The sequence below is a fragment of the Aquila chrysaetos genome, chromosome 3, assembly GCF_900496995.4.
Source record: "Aquila chrysaetos chrysaetos chromosome 3, bAquChr1.4, whole genome shotgun sequence".
NCBI lineage: Eukaryota > Metazoa > Chordata > Aves > Accipitriformes > Accipitridae > Aquila > Aquila chrysaetos.
The window spans coordinates 35,176,783-35,197,187 of NC_044006.1; the positions used below are offsets into that span (position 1 = coordinate 35,176,783).

Consider the following 20,405-nt stretch of genomic DNA (forward strand, 5'->3'; position numbering starts at 1 on the left):
AACTTGTTTTTCTGGTGACTTGAAGAGGAGTTCTAGGAATTTGGAACCTTTCCAGAAGTGTGTGTTGATTCATTTTCAAGGAGAAGCAGCAAGCAGTTAATTCAGTTTAGCTATGGTGTGAAGCACCAAACCTTTAAAAGCCAGCATGGTCAGGTGATATTTAACTGCTTTAAACCCTGTACAAACTTACGTTGATTGGTTTGGTGCTGTAGAAGGCATAATTTTGCTACTAATACTAAAGCAAAAGTTTCTTGGTGTTGTCAGTATTGGATACTTCTATTTTCTGGAAGTTTTGTGATGAAATATTAATGGAAAGAGGGCCAGATGCTAAAGGGGAAAATAGATCTTGGAGTTAGGGCTTCCCAAGCTCTGCATTCTATTTATGGTGGCTGGGAAAGTGTGGTACATACCCGAAGTGACAATGTTTAGGTTAGAAAGGTTAGGCACAGGCTACTTGTTTTGTAACTTTCTTCCTGTAAAAGAGAAACGGTTAGAGATGGTAAACTGCAATTGTGGGCAGACTGTGTGTACTAAATAAAGGTACTGCTCTTTACTGAAGCTGTAAGGCCTTACTTTGCAATAACAAATGTCAGTTTACAGAAGAGCTAGAAAGGGGAATAACATCTTAAAATAACATTTTTAAGAGCACCTCATGTTCTTAACTTGATGCCAGACTCTGAGCTGCCATGAATGAGAGTAATAACAAAGTAGGGCAGGAGCTGGAAGTAAGGCAAGAATACTAATGGCAGAGGTATTTCATGCCATCTTGTAAAAGGCATTTTCTGTTAAGAACCATGTTTAAGGAAATCTTTCTTAAACCTGAGTTAATATGTTTGGCTTGGTATTACCAGGACCTATCTTTTAAAATGTGTAGTTAATTTTCCACTTTGGTTTGCGGATGTATTTACTAGATGTAGTTTAAGGGAAAAGGGATATATTCTGTTATTCTTAGCAGACCAGTTACAGGCATAGCAAAGATAAGGAGTTTACACATAACAGAAGTCTTGTTCCAGAAACAATCTGAGGTCAAGAGTGTGTGTCTCAGTAGACTAGTTTTCTGTGGCATAAATCCAAGAAGCAGCTTTCAAGAGTTAAGATGATTTAATAGCTAGTCTACTCTCACACTATCCTGTGGCAGGTGTAAGTAGTGTTTACATTTCAAGTGACCATATTATCTCTGATACGTTGTGATGGTTTAGAGCCTTATTTTTCCTTTAAGAAAGCAGCTGTGCTTTTCAGTTTATCTTAATTGATAAGGACAAGTAATTAAATAATCCTCCATTTTTCCCCTCGAGAAGTGAATATTGTATATCTAATTGGGAAACTTGCTCTACAAGTAAGTGTTTTGCAGTTTAACGTGTTATGTATGACTAGTTAGAAATTGTTTCAGTATTATGAAAGGACTTTGAGGAACTAAGAGAACTTATATGGCAACTTTGTAGTAGAATGTACTGCTAAGATTTTTTTCAGGTGGCTGGTTTACTATTAATCTACCTTTTAGATGCTTCTAAATTGCAATTCTTAAAAACCCAATAAATAGTTCCTGTAAAATCTTTTAAGAAAACAAATTGTACAGGAGCAGGTAAACACAAGTAGTACAATAGGACATTGTAGCTGCTGGTACTTTAAGATTGTGCTTAGTATTTATGTTTTTTTGTTCTGTAATAGGCTGTACTAATTTAGACAGGCAGTACAGAACAGGCTTCTTACGGTTCTCAAGCTACAGAATGAATGCTTGAACCTTTACGAGATCCCTTAATGGTCTAGAAGAGAACTGTGCTTAACAGAAAAAGGAATTCTGAAATGCTATTTCTCATGAAGTTGTATATTTTTATGCGGTCAAAAAGTAGAAAAATGTGATGTGTAACTGCTTCTGAAAACAAAAATTTAGGATGGTCATTAATGATTCTTGCAGACCAGCTTTCATCCATCCTCTCTAGTGACATCCCTGGACTGGTAAGATCTTGCCAGCTCCCTTAGTTGAGTTGAACTGCGAGCAAGCAAAAACATGTCTATTCAGGTACAGTACAGCTAGTCAGGTATATGAGACATGCTCTGAGTCATATGCAACATCAACAAAAGGTTTACTTGCACCAGTTGTGCTAGTAGCTGGTGCAGGATAAATTATTTTGTCCTTATTGTTCAGAAATAAATGTTAGCTGTGCTCAGAGCTTCTCTATAAGTCACAAAAACTGAGGATGTTTTCCTAATGTGATTTTTAATGTAATCTTGATTAAGTGAATTTTGGAATTAGGCCGCCTTGCTACACCTTCATCACACATGTTGAAAATTTAGTTATAATATCTTTTGCATTATACAGTCCACATCTTGTCCTGTTCATTTATGCAATATTCAGAGAATAATTGTCCTCAACTTATTTTTTTGTGGTGTTCATCACAGAGGTAAATCCTTAACAAATGCTATCAAAACTGTTTTCAGACTGCCTTTTGAGAGGGAAAGTTGGCAACCTGATTGTGTAGATGTAAAACTCAATAGGACAACCAAAGTGACTAGACACAATTTTCAGTGTTGATGTGTCGTTGGTTTTGGAGACGGGTTATTTCTAATTTCTAGAACTTTCTTTTTGGAAGTTGTTTCTGACTCTGCCAGACACAGTACTTAGAAATTACTATAAATTCTGAAATGTTTACTTGCATGTTAAATTACTGGAAAGACGTGCTGTAAGCTCCTGGCAAGTGAAGCTTAATAGGAGTTATCTGAGACAAGAGATTTTTTTCTGTTTTTACATTTGAGACTTCTTGATGTTAACCTAACAAGAACTGAGTATAAAAGAAGCATAGACTAGTGCACCCCAGAATTCATATTCTTTAGCTAGATAACAATTGTATAAACTTAAAAAAAATTAGCAGTTTTGATACCATCATTGCTCTCATCTTTGAGGGAGATTACTCATTGTTCTACAATATGCGTACCCTCAAATTTGTTACAATTTCTAATGAGTAAGTCTAGATTATCTAATATTCGCCTTCCAAAACAGAAAAAATGACTCAATCACATTGTCTATCCTCTAGTAATGGTTTTTCAAAGTGAATCAGTGTTTAAACTTGAATGAGTTCCTGAGAACATTTGCAGCAGACAATAACTTTGCTTATACTTAAATCTTCATAATCCATTTTGGGAAATGTCCATGCTAATTTTAGCTTTTCTTCTTAAAACAGAGTTGTTTTTAAAATGGATGTCATTCAAAACAAATGCCTTTTACATAAAGATGTAAAATAAATATTTAATGTGAAATAGACTTAAGATGGAAGCAATGCTTTTTAAAAGTTTGACATAAACTGTGTCCTAACATTTTTTTTTTATTTTCAAACCTGTTTTATCTGAGAGAACATTATGTAGTCTTTCTGTTCTGACTGCCTCAGAAATTTTATAAAAAGATAACTAACTGCAGTTTTATAACCTGAAATACACATAAAATTGTTATTCAAGTAGTACTGCCATAAAACTGAAGTTTTACCAAACAGCACCAATTGAAACTTAAAACTTTCAGTGAACTTGATGGCTCCAGATTGCTCAAATTTTGAATTTTTGAGATGAGGCAGAAGAAATAGGAGACTGTACTTGATTCTGAAGCCTGTTGTTTCTTGATGGCTTTTGATAACATTTATCTTACTGGTTTTGATCCCTTTAAAATCAGTTGTTCCAAAAATTGGCTAAACTTGTGACTTGATGGATGTCAGAAGTCTTTCTGAATGGGTGACTTCTCCATTTGCAGTTCACTGAAAGCTAATGGTTTTACAGCAGTTAAAGCTTTTAAAGTGTGAATTTTTTTTTTTAAATTTCTGAACATTCCTTATTTTATAAAGAAAGTGTGAAAGTTTTGAGTTTTTCTCAGAAAGGGCAACCCTTACTTGAGGCAAGATTGCATCTGTAATATTTTTCCATATCTCAAAATATCAGGAAATAGATGCATTTGGGAGCAAGCTGATCCATTTAAAGATGTATGCAGCCGTTGTACAAGAGAGGGATGTGATCAAATTTGTCATGAGAATGTATTTGTGACCCATTGATGAAGTGGGAAAATCTTCTTTGCAAACGTTTCTTTTGAAATACTTTACAAGCACAGCCTTATGAATGTGGAAGCCTGGTGTCCTTACAGGCTATGGCATCGGTGAAGGGCTGAGAACATTGGTTTCTTTATTAGTGGACGAAGGTATGTATACTTTTTCCCGAGCTCTGCTGCAGAGACAGGCTGGACCAAGAACCTTCAGCACAGATAAAGAGTGGGGCCCAACTACGGTCTGACGTGGAGGTATGATGCAAGGGCAGCTCGTCCCCCCTCCCACAGGTACCAAGTGCTGGCTCCTTTCCCAGGCGAGGGAGGTCGGTGCTGGCAGTGGGCCACAAAGACCTGGGGCAGACATACTGTACCAGAATCCCTGCGTAGCTCCGTCAGCTGGCACTCAGCTTTTCCTACTACTGTTGCTACCTGCATGTCTCATGTAATTAGTGATAATGCCTTCTTGAATATTTGTTGATTGTGTCAAACAGAAATATTCAGTGCATTCGTCTCTTATGACTGCCACTACCAACTCAAACTTGGTTTTAAGTCAGAAAAAAAATCGCTTCTGTGGGTAATGAGAAATCTGGTGTTTACTGCTTCTGCCAGTCAGCATAATATGATGCTGTCTTTCATTGTGTAGTGAGAAAACACTCTTACTGAGCTGCTTTACCGTATACTATGCATACTAGATTTTTGGATACGCTTCTCAATTTTATCTGTCGAAGTATCTTAGTATAAAGAGCGTATTCTCAGATATACTTAATTAGAGGAGCAACAGGAGATTTCAGCATACAGCCCAGGAGGTTTAATGGATTCCAAAATATGCTCCACTTGTGGAGAACCCTTGGGCTCCAGCTATGGCATGTAACTGTCCCGTGACAAAATTTTCTTTACTCCTTTATATAGATTTGGTTAGAAAATTTTATTTCAAATGTATTATTCTGAAAGCAAGAGATAATTTTTGTCAAATAATTCTTTTACCAAAGCACAGAAGAAGAATCCTTGGTAATAATAAGGCTTCTTTATAGTCAATTCATGCATGGGAGACCAAGATTATATGATAATATTTTATATTCAATTTTACTACATTAATTCCTTAGAAAATAATTCGACTGTTTCTTGGGAACGTTTCATGTGAAAGAAGTTCATAAAATGAGCTAAAATACTACTGTTTATTTTGAAATATGTAGTTTGTGGCTTACACTAAGGACTTCACTATCAATATTAAACTGTACATTTAATTGCATACTTCAGAAATGTGGCATTACTTTCAATTAGAAAATTAGAGAATTAGCATAGTAGCAGTATTTTCAGGGAATTACTGACTTGAGTGAGTTTTCAGAATTTTCATTATAAATAAATAAACTTTAAACAAAGCGGAGGTGGTGGTGGAATGTAAATGAGGGATTCTTACTTATTCCTTAAGTTTCACCAGGGCAGACAATATTTGGAGAAGACCTTTGGGCTGTGAAGTTTTTTGGGGCATGAAAAGACTTTCTTGTTCTCAGTCTTTACTACTTCCATCCACCTAAGATTGTTTTTCCCATTTGTGTGCTTCTACCTTCGGAGCAGACCTGTGACAGAAGAGGTAGAAGTTGTGCTAATAAATTGCATTGAGCTTATTTTTGTGCATACAAGTACTTTCTGTGATGTGAGGGGAATTAATGTCAAAGCATGAAATGATAGATTTCAAATGCTTCCTACTAGGATAATGTGTTTGGGGATGTGAGTTAGAAGACATCGAACAGCTGCTTTTTCCTCATTTATGGTCTTAAGGAACAGGTTAGGATCTCTACTGCAGATCCTCCAGTTTTTCCATACTGGAAAGCACCATGCAGGGACAAGACAGATTATGACATTATTTGATTAAATAAAGGTTTTTGTGTAAAATAAATGATCTATCTTCAGATTATTATTTGAAGATTTTTTGAAAAATAGTAATTCTTGTCATGAAGTTTTTGTCTTCAGCAGGCTGTTGGGAGCTTATTGAGAAGATGGAGTCAGACTCTTCTTGGAAATGCATAGTGCAAGGGTGAGGGGGACCATGCACAAGATGCAGTATTGGAAGTGCTGATTGGATGTTAGGAAATTTTTTTAATGCAGTATGTTGTTATACGTTAGAATAGGTTGCCCAGAGAGGCTGTAGAATATCTGTCCTTACAGACACTCAAAGCTTGGCTGGTTGTCATCTTGACCAACCTGACGAAACAGATGGCTTCAGCTTTGAAGTTGGTTATACATTGGGCAAGATTGGACCAGATAGCCCGCCTCCAGATGTCCCGTACAACCTTAATTAATACATGATCTCTGCAGTTCAAATTTCTAAGTAACAGGATTTGAGAATTCACATAGGTACTAACTTGATTTACTTTACTTTCCCTTGTTAACATGGGGAAGAATGTCCTCCTTTGTATGAAGCTTAAAAGGCATCTAACAAAATGATGGTTAGAAAAAAGGAAGTTCTGTGTGGAATTGTACTTACAGGGTTCCCACATCAGAGCATTTTTGGATACTTGTTTTTGATCTCTCTTGGACTTTAGAAGTCTTCTATTACCATTTTCTTAGGAGCTTTGGGGAGAAACCAGGGAGCTTAAACAGAGCATTTTCTATTCTGTCAATTTTATAGGATTTGATGTAAACTGACTTTCGAAGTAAAACCAACCATGTGATGGAGACATGTAGCAAGCTCCTAACATTTAAATTTGTTTCATACTGATAAGGATCTTAAGTAGTTAAATACTCTTGGTAGATTTGAACAGCTAAGCTTGGATAAAGTCATGTTAGATTAAAATGAACAATTATCTCTCGAGCTTTGTATTACTAAATTTAGTATTGGGCAGTCTATTGATTATTGGTTTAAAGTAATTCTATAACAAGCTTTGCTTGAGAGTGGTACTGTGGTACAGAAATTTGTGTGAATAAAGCTTTGAAGGTCATATAATTGTACCTTTCAAGCTTTTAAAAATAACATTCAAGTAAAAGGTTGTGTTCTTTTTAGAAATAACACTGATGCTAGTACTATGAATTCCCAACCTTTTTAGAGTTAACTTTTTCTCTGTTGCTGTTATATTACTTGCCTTTCTGGCTTTGGCAGGAGCGGAGGGCATGTGAAGGGAACTGTAAGTTGTACTGCCCAATTCATTGGAAATGAAGGAAAAAAATCCCTGTGTTTTTGTTGTGTTTTGTTTTTCCTTGTAAACTGTGTTTGTAAGTAACTTTTTATCTGTCCATCTGCAAACATTAATTACTCTTATCTGAATGAAACTTAAGGGAACACAGACCTACTCAATACAGCTGTCTTTATTTTTAGAGGGCTTCTCAGTGCTTTGCTTTATGGAGTTAGAATTAAGGTTAAGGTTGTCCAACTTTTATTATGCAGTTCTGCCCTGCCTTTTGGAGTTGAATATACCTGCAACATGTTTTTGGGCGATTGTGGTAGTATACTCAACAGCAATAGTTTTGGATTTCCTAGGTAGTAGTGGAGTTGTCCTTTGTTTATGAACATCCATGATACCAAAAAAAAAAAAAGGTTACTTTCTTAAGGAACAGTCTGGTGCGCTCATAACCTACTGAAACTTTTCTTGGTTAGACTATTGTTCTGCCACCACCCAGGCTTGCTCCAAAAAAGAAAACAAAAAAAATTCAGAGGCCCTTTTTCAAAATCAAGTTTTTTCTTGAAGTTATTCTGATGGAATGACATTGGATTGTAATGCATTTTACTTAATAATAGCTGAAAATCTTGCTTGTCAGCATTTCACAGTAGTCCCAAAATACAGTTGCAGGTGTAGCAGTCTGATCACTTTGCATATACAGAAGTGATTTGGGGAAGGTATTCTTGTTTTACATTTGCCTGCAAGACAGTGTCTACATGAGGAAATAGCCATTCACACAATAGTTGCTTCTGGGCAGCGTGGGCTGAAGGGTAGGATAACCCATTGCTTGCCTGTTCCCTTGTCTTTGTGATACCCTAAGCTGTTAGGGTAGTGAGAAGGTGCTTTCTTTAAAGTTTCCTTTTGGAGTAGAAAGTAATACCAAATGTTGTAGGTTGTGGGCTGGCTGCTCAGGTTGAGGACTTAAGTTGGCAGTGCCTACTCAGTGTGCCTTGAAGCAGCTATGAGGCACCTGATAGTGATAGCTGAGAGGTCACCACAGTGATAGCTGTGAGGTCAGTGCATTTTGGGTAGGAAAGCAATTTGCTATGGTTTCAGGCTGTTTAAAAATACCTTCAGTTTGTTGCTTATTTCAGCTCGGTTTTCCCTAGCTTTTACCTGCTCCCTTGCAACGTATCTGCTCTCCTCCAGACTTTTATATTGAAAAAAATAGTCAGTCAGACTGCAGTTTTGTAACAGGAGATAGACTTCTCGTTTGCTTCTTCCACCTCTCGTCCACGCAACAACATGGTCTTTGACTATGGAAATGATCATACTATTACAAACGCTAATTTTTGCAATAGCTGGGTGAATTGTTTAAGATGAAGGCTCTTGAAAAAATCGTATGGGATTTTTGTTTGTTCTTTAGTACAGAAAGCAATGTGGGATTTTTGTCTTAATTTATGGGAACAGGAAGGCACCAAAGCGTGGAAGTCCTCCTAATTTTTCAGGAAGTAAATTATTGAACAATTTCAGATTCCTGAAATTTTCTAGAAAGTAATCACTTGCAAGTTTTTCTTGTGCAATGATCAAAAGATACACTTAGAACAGTCTTATTAAGAATATTAAAAGAAACTGATAATATAAAATGCTCTATTACTAGAAATATGTTTGAGTTTCTCTTAGGAAAAAATAGTTCCTGCAAAAAATCAAACACTTTGACAACAAATAAAACTGCTTAACTATATGTATAACTGTAGTTAAATACTTGCTAATTGAATATATAAATTAAAACAAAAATCCTAACAGGGATGATAACAGCATTTGCAGTGAGTGGTAGGTCACTCAGTTGCACCAGCCAGCTTTGAGTGTGGTGTGGTGAGTAATGCAGCTATTTTTGAACCTAGTACTTATGCTTTACCTATACATAAGCTTATTCTATCACGATGGTATCAATAACATGACCATTGTTTATGGTGCCACCTAGTCATACTGTATGTGAAGTGCATTGATTTATGTTTAGGTGTCACATTTGCACTAATTTCTCTGGAATTGCATTGTGCATAGTAGTCGAGGGTGGAGGTCAGGCTGCCCAGCTGAATGTTCTTGGAAGAAGCTCTCAAAAGAAAAGTCTTTCTCTATAAATAGGACTGATGAATGCTTCAACAAATTAATCTGTTTTCCACTCTTACATGGAAACAAAAAGCTTTTAGTATGCTTAATTTCCGATTTGGTCATAATGCCAATCAGTCAACTCTAATTAAAACTAGTGTTGGAAGTCTGTCAAGAATCAGGTCTTGTAATTTGAAAAGGATTCTTAACCATATTAATTAAACATTGAACTTGCTCGTGCATTATTACTGACTTTTGCTTAGTCTTTTTACTTGTGTAGCACTGTAAAAATACTGCTTAAAAATAAGTTTCATATATCTTTTTGGGCTCAGAGATGCTTTTCTTGAGAAACAAGTTTGATATACTACCAGTCTTTATTTCTTCAAAGCTCTGTAATTGCCAGTATTTTTCAATGCCCTTAATCTAGTGTCTGTGCATGCTATACACACATACATATGTGCATGTATGTGTATAGTCACAACTCCTAGGGCTTGCTCGTCTTCTATAAATTTGCTGAATTTGCGTGTGTGTCTCAGAGATGAAAACCACTTCCTTTTCCTTTTGTTAATGTCAGTCTTCTGTAATAACTCTTCTACAGCATGAAACAAAATATTTAGCATTAACCTCCAGGCTTATAGTTAATGTGTCTCTTCCTGAGATTGTTTGTTTAAAAAGGAATTGAAAAGGTTATTGTATATGCTAACTCCATTACAGGAGACACGGTAGTAATATATTCATAACAGTCTGTTGATTGATTTCTTTTTCCAAGTTGTTGATGCTAGTATTGCCTTAATGTGAAGGGTCAAAGGAAAAACAAGATGTTGAAAGTACATGAGCAGTATGTATGAATTTGAGGATGTACTACCTAAACTTATTAAAAAATTCTAGAATAGGAAAAAAACCCAAACCCCAACCTTCGCTGTAAGTTATTTGATGTTTTGGCATACACTTCCGGATATAAGCTCCTTTTATACTCCTAAACTGATACTAAATTAGTGGTATAGTTGAACATCAGGTTCACCTAAATGTGTCACATGCTACTTGAAGAAATCTTGGCAGTTCATTCAAGCAGAGGAAACTCCTTGCTGACTCTAAACGATGGGTAATTTCTTAATGAAGTTCATAAACTAGGAGATTACATCTTGCCATTGTAACGACTATCCTGATATGAATCCCTGCAAACAAGAGGAGTATCATGTAATTTCTCTGCCTTGCCCTGGTGTTTATCAAGTAGCTTCTTTCAGTGTTACAGGTCAAGCTTGGGTTTCTATATTACCATTTCACAACTGAGTTCTTAAACTGAATAAGAATATGGCCCAATTTATCAGAGAAATGAGTATAGCACTAGTTCCTTGAGACCAGGGAAGGACAGAAAGGAAATGGTAGTATTAGTTCACTAAAGTTAGTTTTGCCAAGTGTTTTTGGGTTTCTTTTTGTCAAACTCCTTGTCTTTTTGACTAAGACAGTAAATTTGGACAGGAGATCATTTTTTCTTTAATTGTTTCCTTTAAACTTTCTTGAAAAGGCCACAGAGCTGTGTATATTGGAGTTCACGTCCCCTTTGGAAAGCAAGGCCGTCGACGGCATAGACATCGTGGTCACAGGCATCACAGAAGAAAAAAAGAAAAAGAAACTGACAGAGAGGATGGCCGAGAATCTCCATCGTATGGTAAGAAATCTGTTGTGCCAGTTCCTTGTGTCTCTTGAAAATAAACTTGTAGTAGTTACTCTGTGATTAAACTTTGTTTTGTGCTGTTTCTTTTATTCTCACTGTAATTAATGTCTTTCTACGTACAATCAGGCAAGGATTTTGTGGTTGTGTTTTATCTAAATCATAAGCTGTTGGACTTCATCCAGGTGTCTGCGTGAATGTTCAGCAGCCTGCACTGAAGAGGTTATACTAGAGCTTTGCAGTACTTGTCTATAGCATAAAAATCTGTGTTATTTAAATTAGACACTTTTTTCACGTTGTGTAGCCTTCTATTACTCTTCCTCTGTTACTCAAGGTTTTTGAAAGTATGAATATAGCTGTGAAGCAGCATTTGCCATGCTAATTTGATCAATGATCTATTAAAATATTTACTTCAGCCTTCTTGCTGTCTGGTAGTAATAGTAAAAGAATTGTATTGCCTCCTAAGTTTAGTTTTGGATCAGACACTGCTGCCCCAGCCAACCCCTTATCCTCAAGAGATGATGACTTTGTCATAACATTCTCTGAAATGAAATTATTTGGCAGTACTCTTAGCAGTTTTTCTTCAAGATCTCAACCCATTTTTATTCCTAGGCTGTAGTGAATGGGAAAGATATGGTGCAATGTTCCACTTCAAGTGTGGACACCATGCTGTTCACTGTCACCTTTCTATGGCTAGAACTGTGTTCTATGTGGGGCCAGTTCCCTGAAACAAAGGAGTTTCCAAATGCGAGTGCTTTGACAAGTCTCCTCTTACCATTCTCCTACAGTTTTTAGTTTCATCCATCGTCAAAACTTCCCCTCCCAAATACAAATCATCATAATTTGATTTTATGTTTGTAGAGTCTTGCTGTACAGGTTCTGAAGCAGCAAGTAATATTAAATAGATAGAAATACACTTCTCTCTTCTGGTTACTTCTCTATCCTTGGTACACAGGATATGGCAGGATTCTTGGGGTATGTTGGTTTTGGGACAGAAACAATCTGCTGTAGATCTTCATTGATAATGAATGTTGTTTGTATTCAAGAGCTCATTTCAGAATTATGTTATTGGATGATGATATATGCCAGAACAACAATGAAAAGCAAAATTCAATTCTGAATGAAGTTTATTAGGAACTCAGATCTTATGTCTAAATCTAAAAGGTGATCTTCTTTCTGTATTGAAGTGTACAGTTGTATGTTCAGATCTAGCAGCTGTGAGAGTGGTGTTTCAGTGAACAAAGTAAAATTTTTGAAGTTGAGATTTACCTGGATTTTCTGTCTCTGACTTTCCTTGAGATAATACTGCGATTATGACATTATTGAACCCTTGTAATTTGAAAGCTCTCCCTTGAGTTGAAACAAGATCTGTTTTGTTTCAAAGTTTTGCTCATAGCAGTGAAGTCCACTATTAAATTTCATCAATAAAGATAGTTAAATTTTGTTACAAGTTATTACTGAGCCTGTTCCACTAGGCATTACACTATGAGAAGTTAAAATATTTCATCAGCATTTTAGCTGTGTAATTTCTACTTTCCTGTGCTAATTTATGTACAGTGCTCCAACCATGCAATGAGAAAGTTAATAGTTTTTTCCATCCTATGTAAGTAGCAACAGGCTGTTGAAAAATCTGCTGCTCTAACAATATGGGTGCCTGGGTACCCACTATGTAGAGGGGAAGAAAAAAAAAAGCCAGCTATTAAGTATCTCGAACTATTACTAGGGCACCCAATCTATAAGTCAGGCTATTTGTTTCTGTCAACCTGTGTCGCGCCCCCCCCCACCCCAATTAGTGTCTGTGTCATGATGGTATCATTTATTTTGTTCTCAAAGTGAAAACAAGATTTCTAGCACTTTGGTATATTAATTTTTGCTTTTTTACCAATTTTGCTGTTGATGTTTATTTTCATATTGTTAATCCATAGAAGAGCCGAAAATACTTAATTGTGTTATGTAAACATAATGTTTTGTTTTGGAAACAACGAAAAATTTTAAAAAGGCCTCCTTTTAAAGAAATGTCCATGTTTCCTTTGTTCCTATTCCCTCTTGAAGAGGATATTGTGCTGCATATTCCTGAGAGCAGGAGACTTAACTCTTACGTGGTGTTTCTTGCATAATAGAAGTATGAATTCTTTTAATTGTTCAGTTTCTCCTTTTCTTCAAGACACGCCATCCCAACGAGTGCAGTTTATTTTGGGTACTGAAGATGATGATGAACACATTCCCCATGATCTCTTCACTGAAATGGATGAACTTTGCTTCAGGGATGGAGAAGAATATGAATGGAAAGAAACAGCTAGGTATGCTAAAAATAGATTGTATCAAGGTATATCTTCTAGTGATTTTATTTCAAAGAACTGCAAACCAGGTCTAGATTAGAATTTTCATGAACTGTAGGAGTTCACTCAGTTCACACTCAGCAAATAAAAACTTTTGTTCTTATTGTCCACCTCTGAAAGAATCAGTATGGTTTCTCAAGAGACCCTCAGTCTTAACTGGTGCTGTGTTGACTTTCCTAAAACTGATCATGCCAAGCATTGTGAAAGGTACAACTGTGTTTAGTTATAAATACAGGTGTTCAGCCATGGAGCACAGTATTTGCAATCTCAGAAATCTCTTTGCTCTATTATTGCTGATTTTAGTGTCAATTTTTTCACTCAAACATAAAAGAAAATTGGGTATTACATATGTTCTTCTCAGGTAGTATTTGATTAATTTTTTGCAAATTGCGTGCACGAACATCACAGGATGCCACAATTATTTTTGGCCAATATTGGTTAAGTCGCTTCCTTCTACATATGCGTTGTAATAAATGCTTCTGCATTCAGTACTTCTAATTACCTTATTGCATGCTAGCTTTTGCAGAAGTTCAATTTACATAATGCCTGTGAGTCAGAATCAAGGTCAATTTATAGTCACACATATTAGTATTACCTAGCTCTTGAATGTCTGACTTAGCACCCTAGGAGACTTGAACATGGTATACGGTGTGTTTCAGACAGCTTTCTAATCCTAAAATACTGGTGAAACCAAGATATGCAACTCAAGTAACAAGGCACAAACCCACACTGTTCACAAGAACTCGTGAGTAGACAGGTATTGTTCAAACCAAAAGAAACAAAATGGGTGAAAACTAAAACAGTTGAGTGTGGTTAAAAGGCCTGATAAAAACGTTGTGACTGTCAATCAGTTGGGTTGTCTGAGAAAATGAAAGCCAGTATGAGCTGATAGGATTTCCTGTTCCATGTCATACAGAACCCACAGGGAAGAATGGGATTGCTTGCCAAATTTTCTGTCTTCCAGGAAAAATAAAAATACGTGTATGTGTATGCATTTCAGGTGGCTGAAATTTGAAGAGGATGTTGAAGATGGTGGTGATCGATGGAGCAAGCCTTACGTAGCAACTCTGTCTCTGCACAGTCTCTTTGAACTGCGAAGCTGTATACTTAATGGGACCGTCATGTTGGACATGAGAGCAAACACACTAGATGAGATAGCAGGTTGCAGCAAAACTTTTTTTTTTTTTAAATATTTTATTCCTAAATTTTAATCTATAACTTAAGATGTTTTTGATGGTGTCTTTTTGTGTTCTTGAAAATACTATACTGAAGAAGCAGGTGTGTGCATGCTTATTGCAGTTTCTTCATCTGGTTCTAAAGAGCTGGTCCTACAAACTTCACTTAGAAGGAGCTACACTGGATGAGTAGGACCTCCTTTATTACATATTTTAGGATGAGGCCCAGAATTTGCCTTTATGTTCTAATCCCTGAATGTGTTCTCTGTCTTTGTTTCTACAGATGAAATGTAAATATCTGCCAGAACATTTTAGGACTTGTTTGTGCACTTTAGTACCATAATTATTAATCATAACTTGGCTGATGTTAACTTGATGCCATTAGTGCAGTTGATTGTTGCACATCTGGTATTTTTTTCACCTTTATAAGAGGTGAGCAGAAATAAATTTTGTACATGTTGTTTGACCTACTATGTTGAGTGTCCTCACTAATCACATGGTCATTTTGGATACTATAAAATCAGCTTTGAAGACTTTTTCTTATATATATATATATATATATATATATATATATATATGAAAGATGTATCTATATCTATATATCTTATATATATATGCACATACACGCCCCTGCTTAGCCTGAATGCCTTTGAACTAGTTTTACATAACTTTCCTGGTATCTCTTGCTACAGGTACCACACAGTGGAATGCCTTCTCAGGAATCATGCTAGGCTTAGGACTGACCAACACATATGTGAAGGACAAGGTGTTTTGGCATTAAAAACTTGGGCAGTGCTTGAAATGTTTTCTTTTTTTGTTTTGAAATCTTTGAAATTCACTCAGGAAAATTGGTATTACCTTCCTGTTTCCCTGACTTACTGAGCAAGAGTGTTCAATACATGGTTTGTAAAAGTAATGTTTTGGTTAATAATTTTTTTTAATAATTGAATTTAGCAATAATCTTAGTACATAAGAAAAATAATTATTGCTTAATTCTGTGTGAAGAGCACTGTTTTAGTAGCAGGTATTTTAGTTGGAACTAGGATGTCTTAAGAGATTGCATGAATTTGTTTCAAGTTAATTTTAGCTGCCATTAGGAAGCATGTAGGATAACAATCCTTGGCATACAAATGTATTGTCTTGTTTCCATGAGCTGCGAATACCTAGTAGGTATTCTTGGTTCTCACTAAACACAGGAGGGAGAGGGTGGCAGGTTTCCTTTTGAGAAGCTATAACAAAAGGCTGTGTGTTGCCAGTAATCCCAGAAGGAAGCTGCACTGTACTGACAGAGACCTTGCTGCATATAATTTTGTTTGTAAGGTATTCTAAGCCATAACCTTTTTTTTTCATTGTGAAAAGTTCTGTGTAATTGCAGTTTACCAAGACAGTTAGGTTCTTGATACACCAGTTAAGACTGGCAAAATATACTTTAAAAGCTGTCACATAAGTTTGCGTTGATTTGTGCAGCTTTTTGGGTTTTTTTAATTAATTAAAAAAAAAAAGGCAGCTAAGAAATCACAGCAGATACTTTCCAAGATGTGCAGGCTTTCTTTCCTGGTTTGAGCATACTGATGAGATGCCCTTTGAAACTTGATGTTGTTTGACAGCTGATTAGTTAGTTTTAGGTGGTATAACTAGCTTTTGTTTTACACTTCCTCTTCTAAAGCATCTGAATCGCATGAAGTTCCATAGAGAACCTTAGGAACTTAGGGCATCTGAAGGTGACAGAGGAGTTAAGGAATTCATCTCATTCTATAATAACTTTCCATTTTACATAGTCATACACTTTCAAAGTAGGGAACACCAGGTTAAGACTGTCATAAGTCTATTCTCTATTGTGTTTCTGTCTTTGTGTGTTCACTTCTAGTGGAGCGTTGTTGAATACATAGATGCTTTTTTTTTTGAAAGGGAGTTGTCATTGAAAGTTGAAGTAAATGACAATAAATTATAAAATATCAAGTAACTTATTAGTAGCATAATTTTAAAAAATAAGTACTGTCTTTTGGATCTGCTTGTTGTGCTTTCCTTATTCTCACATTTGCTTGTTTAGTGACATCTTTGAAAATTTCCTGTGTATTCTTGAAGATGACTTTGCTAAAGAAAAGACTTTACTTTTTTAAATAGTTTTAATTTTTTTCTTATTGTTTGGTGCAACGACAATGCTTGAGTGTGGTGAAGGAGAGATTTGATAGCCATATATATAATTTTCTTTTTTGTTGTTCTTATTATGTAGATATGGTTTTGGACAACATGATTGCCTCTGGCCAGCTGGATGAATCCATAAGAGAGAATGTGAGAGAGGCTCTTCTAAAAAGGCACCATCATCAGAATGAGAAAAAATTCAGCAATCGGATTCCCCTGGTTCGGTCTTTTGCAGATATAGGCAAGAAACATTCTGACCCTCACTTGCTTGAACGAAATGGTGAGATAAGTTGTAGCATCCAGTTTGTTCTAACCTGTTTAAATAATGTTCTCACTGGGAGATGAAGGAAAATTCAGCTGATAATAGCAGATAAGTGTTTCCTTCTCGATAAGCAAAGAACTAATGATAACAGTGTGTGTGATGTGTAGCTGTGGATGATGTTTCCGTATATTTTTGAATTTACTCAAACATTGTACTCCTGCCTGTACACATAGCATGCATTATTGTTTTGAAGTATAGAAATAGACCTACATTGGTCCTAATGCTTTTTAGGCTATGCTTGAATAAAATGTGTAATGTTTGAGGAATTTCAGCATCGTGGCATAGCTTTATATGTTTGTCAGATGGATCCTACTTGCTTATTCAGTCTTTATACTAGAGATTTACTTTGTGGTCATGTCATGAGTTCAGTGGTGCTGACAATTACTGTGTTTTAATCCAGTGTTGTTATGTTAATATGGATAGAAGTTCACTATGCTAATGGTGAAGAAATTACTTTTAGCTAGGACGCTGTTTATTTTTACCTTGTTTTGTAGAGAAGGATCTAATGGGGGAAAAAACCCCCCAAACCCAAGAAAGGTATTTGCAATGTTTTTATAGGCTGTACCACATCTTTTATTGAACCAATTCCTGAAAATATTCTGGAATATCAATACATTTACTCTAGACATCCAGTTCCAAAGTCCAAATAGCAATATATACTTCAGAGCTGCATACATTTATTCTTTTATTTCTTATGGCCTCTATTTCCATCTCTGTTCTTTATGTTTTCTTTTGCCTTGCATTAACTAAGACACATATAATTTCAACTGGAATTTTTTGTCTAGTGAAAACTTGGTACTGATTTCATGAATCATTCCTTGAAGTGAAGTTCCTTTGCTGTCTTGAAAGATGTCTCATTGCTTAGAATGTGTTCCACTTAGTTAAGTGCTTGTTGGGAGCTCTCAGTTCGATACGTACTTGGAATATGCTCCAGCAAGTGTCCAACCTTGCTGATACTTTTTGTTAGCTAGTGAATATATGATGCATGCTTAAATATGTCCCTGATAGTTTCAGAATTATTTTTTTTTTCTAGAATGAAAATACAACTAATTTACATAAGAGCATAATTTCTTCTATAACTTCTGACTTTCCTGTTTTGTTGAGCAAACGTGAAAATTTCACATATAAACTTGGTTTTACCCATCCTTGAACATGTGTATCCCCAATTGTAATTCTGAGAATTTTGTATTTGAGGTCTCTTGCTTGTCAGTTACTTTTCATATATATATCACTTCCACTTCCCAGTGCATTTTATTCTTAATACTATTCCTACAATAGAATATGGGATATATGCTGAAATAAGAAACCAGTATAACATGATGAACTCTTTGCCAGTGTATACTGATTTAGTTTCTCTTTATAATCCTGTGGTTACCCTCTAATAAACCGGTAAACCAAACATGCATATATGCATAATACTTTTTAGGCTCCTTTTTACACCTGTGTGTGTTAGGACACCTCATGTTAGTGATTCATCACATATATACTGACAGAAGTCTAATTATTGTAGTGATTAATATAGACAACCAGTTTTCTTTATTGGTCCTCTTGTCTTTAGTGCACTGCAGTTTTAATAGTTGATCTTTGAGGCTTTCATTCTTAATTTAAATAAGTTTGTATCTGTAGGATCCACTCGTCCATTGTTGGGGGGGGGCGGGCAAACGTACGTGAACTTTACCTAGGCATACTTTCTGCGCTTCCTTCCGTAAATTATTCTAGGATTGTTCACCATATTGGTCTCTGTAGTGCCCAGTATAAATGTGAGTCTAAATGTGTCTAGTTTTCTGTTTCCTTGCTTGATGGCATGGTACGTGAAAACAGCACGTGTTTGATTTCAGAGATTGTAGGAGAAGTAATTGGTACTCGTCTCAAGGAGACTGCCATCCCAGGAAAAGCGTTTGTGGTAAACAGGGCGAATGGTATTGCTAAACCTTCTAACGGAAGTACTGATGTCAGGATAGACAGTCTCTCTTCCTGCTTCAGGAAGAACTGAAATCCATTACAAACAAATCTGAGAGAACCGTGACAAGACTTTGTTTGGTTTATATGAAATTAGTGGGACATTGAAACTGGATAGGGCAAGAAAAGTAGCAATGGATTTTGGAGAATGTGTTTGGTTTTAGGCAAATGGGGATATTGGGTAAGTCACAGCAAGACGAAATGGAGAAGGGACCAAGTATCTCATCCTCCTGCCCACTTCAAAAATATATATGGAGACTACAGGTGGCTAGGAAACTTCTTATTAAAACAAGACTTCTATTGGAAGACAGTTGCATCTAACATGATTAGATATGTTTGATCATGTTCACTTTGAAATATTTTAATTTTAAAAATTAATAATTCTTTGTATATAATGGATGCAGTTAGCTGTGAAGTCTTGTAATGTTTTGGCTACTAATGATTTTTTTTAATATGTTTTTTGGATGGCATTAAAGGTAGCTGCTGTGCAGCTTGGGATAAGAAATTCTAGGAAAATTTTAAGAGTCAGTTTCAAGAGATTCAATTTTTTTTGTTACATTAACAAATCGTACTGACTTTAAGATAATATCTTCTCCCACATATCTTTGGCATTCTAATTAGTACTCATCAGTAATTTCTGATTTTTCTAATGTCTGAAATCAGATTTGCTCTTACCTCTTGTCTTACTTGCATGAGTATGACACTTCTGGCCCGTAAAGCTTGCAATTTACTATGTAAATTGTTAGTGCATATTTGTGTCTGTGGGTTTTTTAGTAATATCCCTGTTGTAAGCCTCATGGTGTTTCATTTGTTTTATCTCAGGGGAAGGCCTTTCAGCCTCCCGCCACTCTTTGCGAACAGGTCTCTCCGCCTCAAATATTTCCCTGAGAGGAGAAAACCGTTTGTCAGTTCTTCTCAATTACCTTCTTCCTTCTTCAAGAGCTGGAACGCCGGCAACCTCAAGGTGTACAACCCCCGTAACTACCCCTCAAAACACACCACCTTCCAGTCCTACCTGCAGCCACCCGCCAACCACAAGTGCCCAGCCAAGTCCACTTCAGGGCAAGGAATTGCTGGTGTCACCTGCCAGTGATGATATTCCTTCAGTAATAATCCACCCACCTGAGGAGGACTTAGAAGTCCAGGAAAGCCAGGAAAAGAAGACAGAGGAAAATATTGACAAAACACCAGGCAACTATTGAAATTTAAGCTGTCCATGTGCGATGCTCTCTGCATCTGGATCACTTGCATTGCGATGTTTTTGGCACATAACTTGGGCACAAAGGAATATGTTACCTCTGCCTGCATGTTTTATGTCTTCTCAGTTGTGACTGTGTTCTTGTTCGGCATTTTTAACTTATTAGCTTTTAACTAAAGCCAGCAAAAAAATTATTTAACCTTCATTTGTGTAAATAAAAAGGAATATGGTTTTAAAATATAATATATAAGCAAAATGTCAAAAATGGTGGCCTTTTCCTTTCACTCACCTACAGTCCACGTTGGGTTTTGATTTGTTGTTTTTGTCAGTGATCGAGTTAGTATTTTAAACCAGTGTTTGATATCCTGAGATA

General features: G+C 36.1%; 1 protein-coding gene across 6 annotated transcripts in view; it reads left to right on the plus strand.

Annotated features, from left to right (window-relative positions):
* SLC4A7 (solute carrier family 4 member 7) overlaps positions 1-20,405 on the plus strand; it is a 96,886-nt gene that overhangs the window by 38,790 nt on the left and 37,691 nt on the right. For 4 of the 6 annotated variants that reach the window (XM_030007819.2, XM_030007816.2, XM_030007818.2 and 1 more), the window contains exons 3-7: positions 10,751-10,894; positions 13,062-13,197; positions 14,237-14,397; positions 16,645-16,833; positions 19,657-20,025. In XM_030007819.2, the coding sequence (XP_029863679.1) occupies positions 10,751-10,894; positions 13,062-13,197; positions 14,237-14,397; positions 16,645-16,833; positions 19,657-20,025 (999 nt within the window). The remainder of the gene's footprint in view (positions 1-10,750; positions 10,895-13,061; positions 13,198-14,236; positions 14,398-16,644; positions 16,834-19,656; positions 20,026-20,405) is intronic. The other 2 variants (XM_030007823.2, XM_030007824.2) reach the window with 1 other exon arrangement.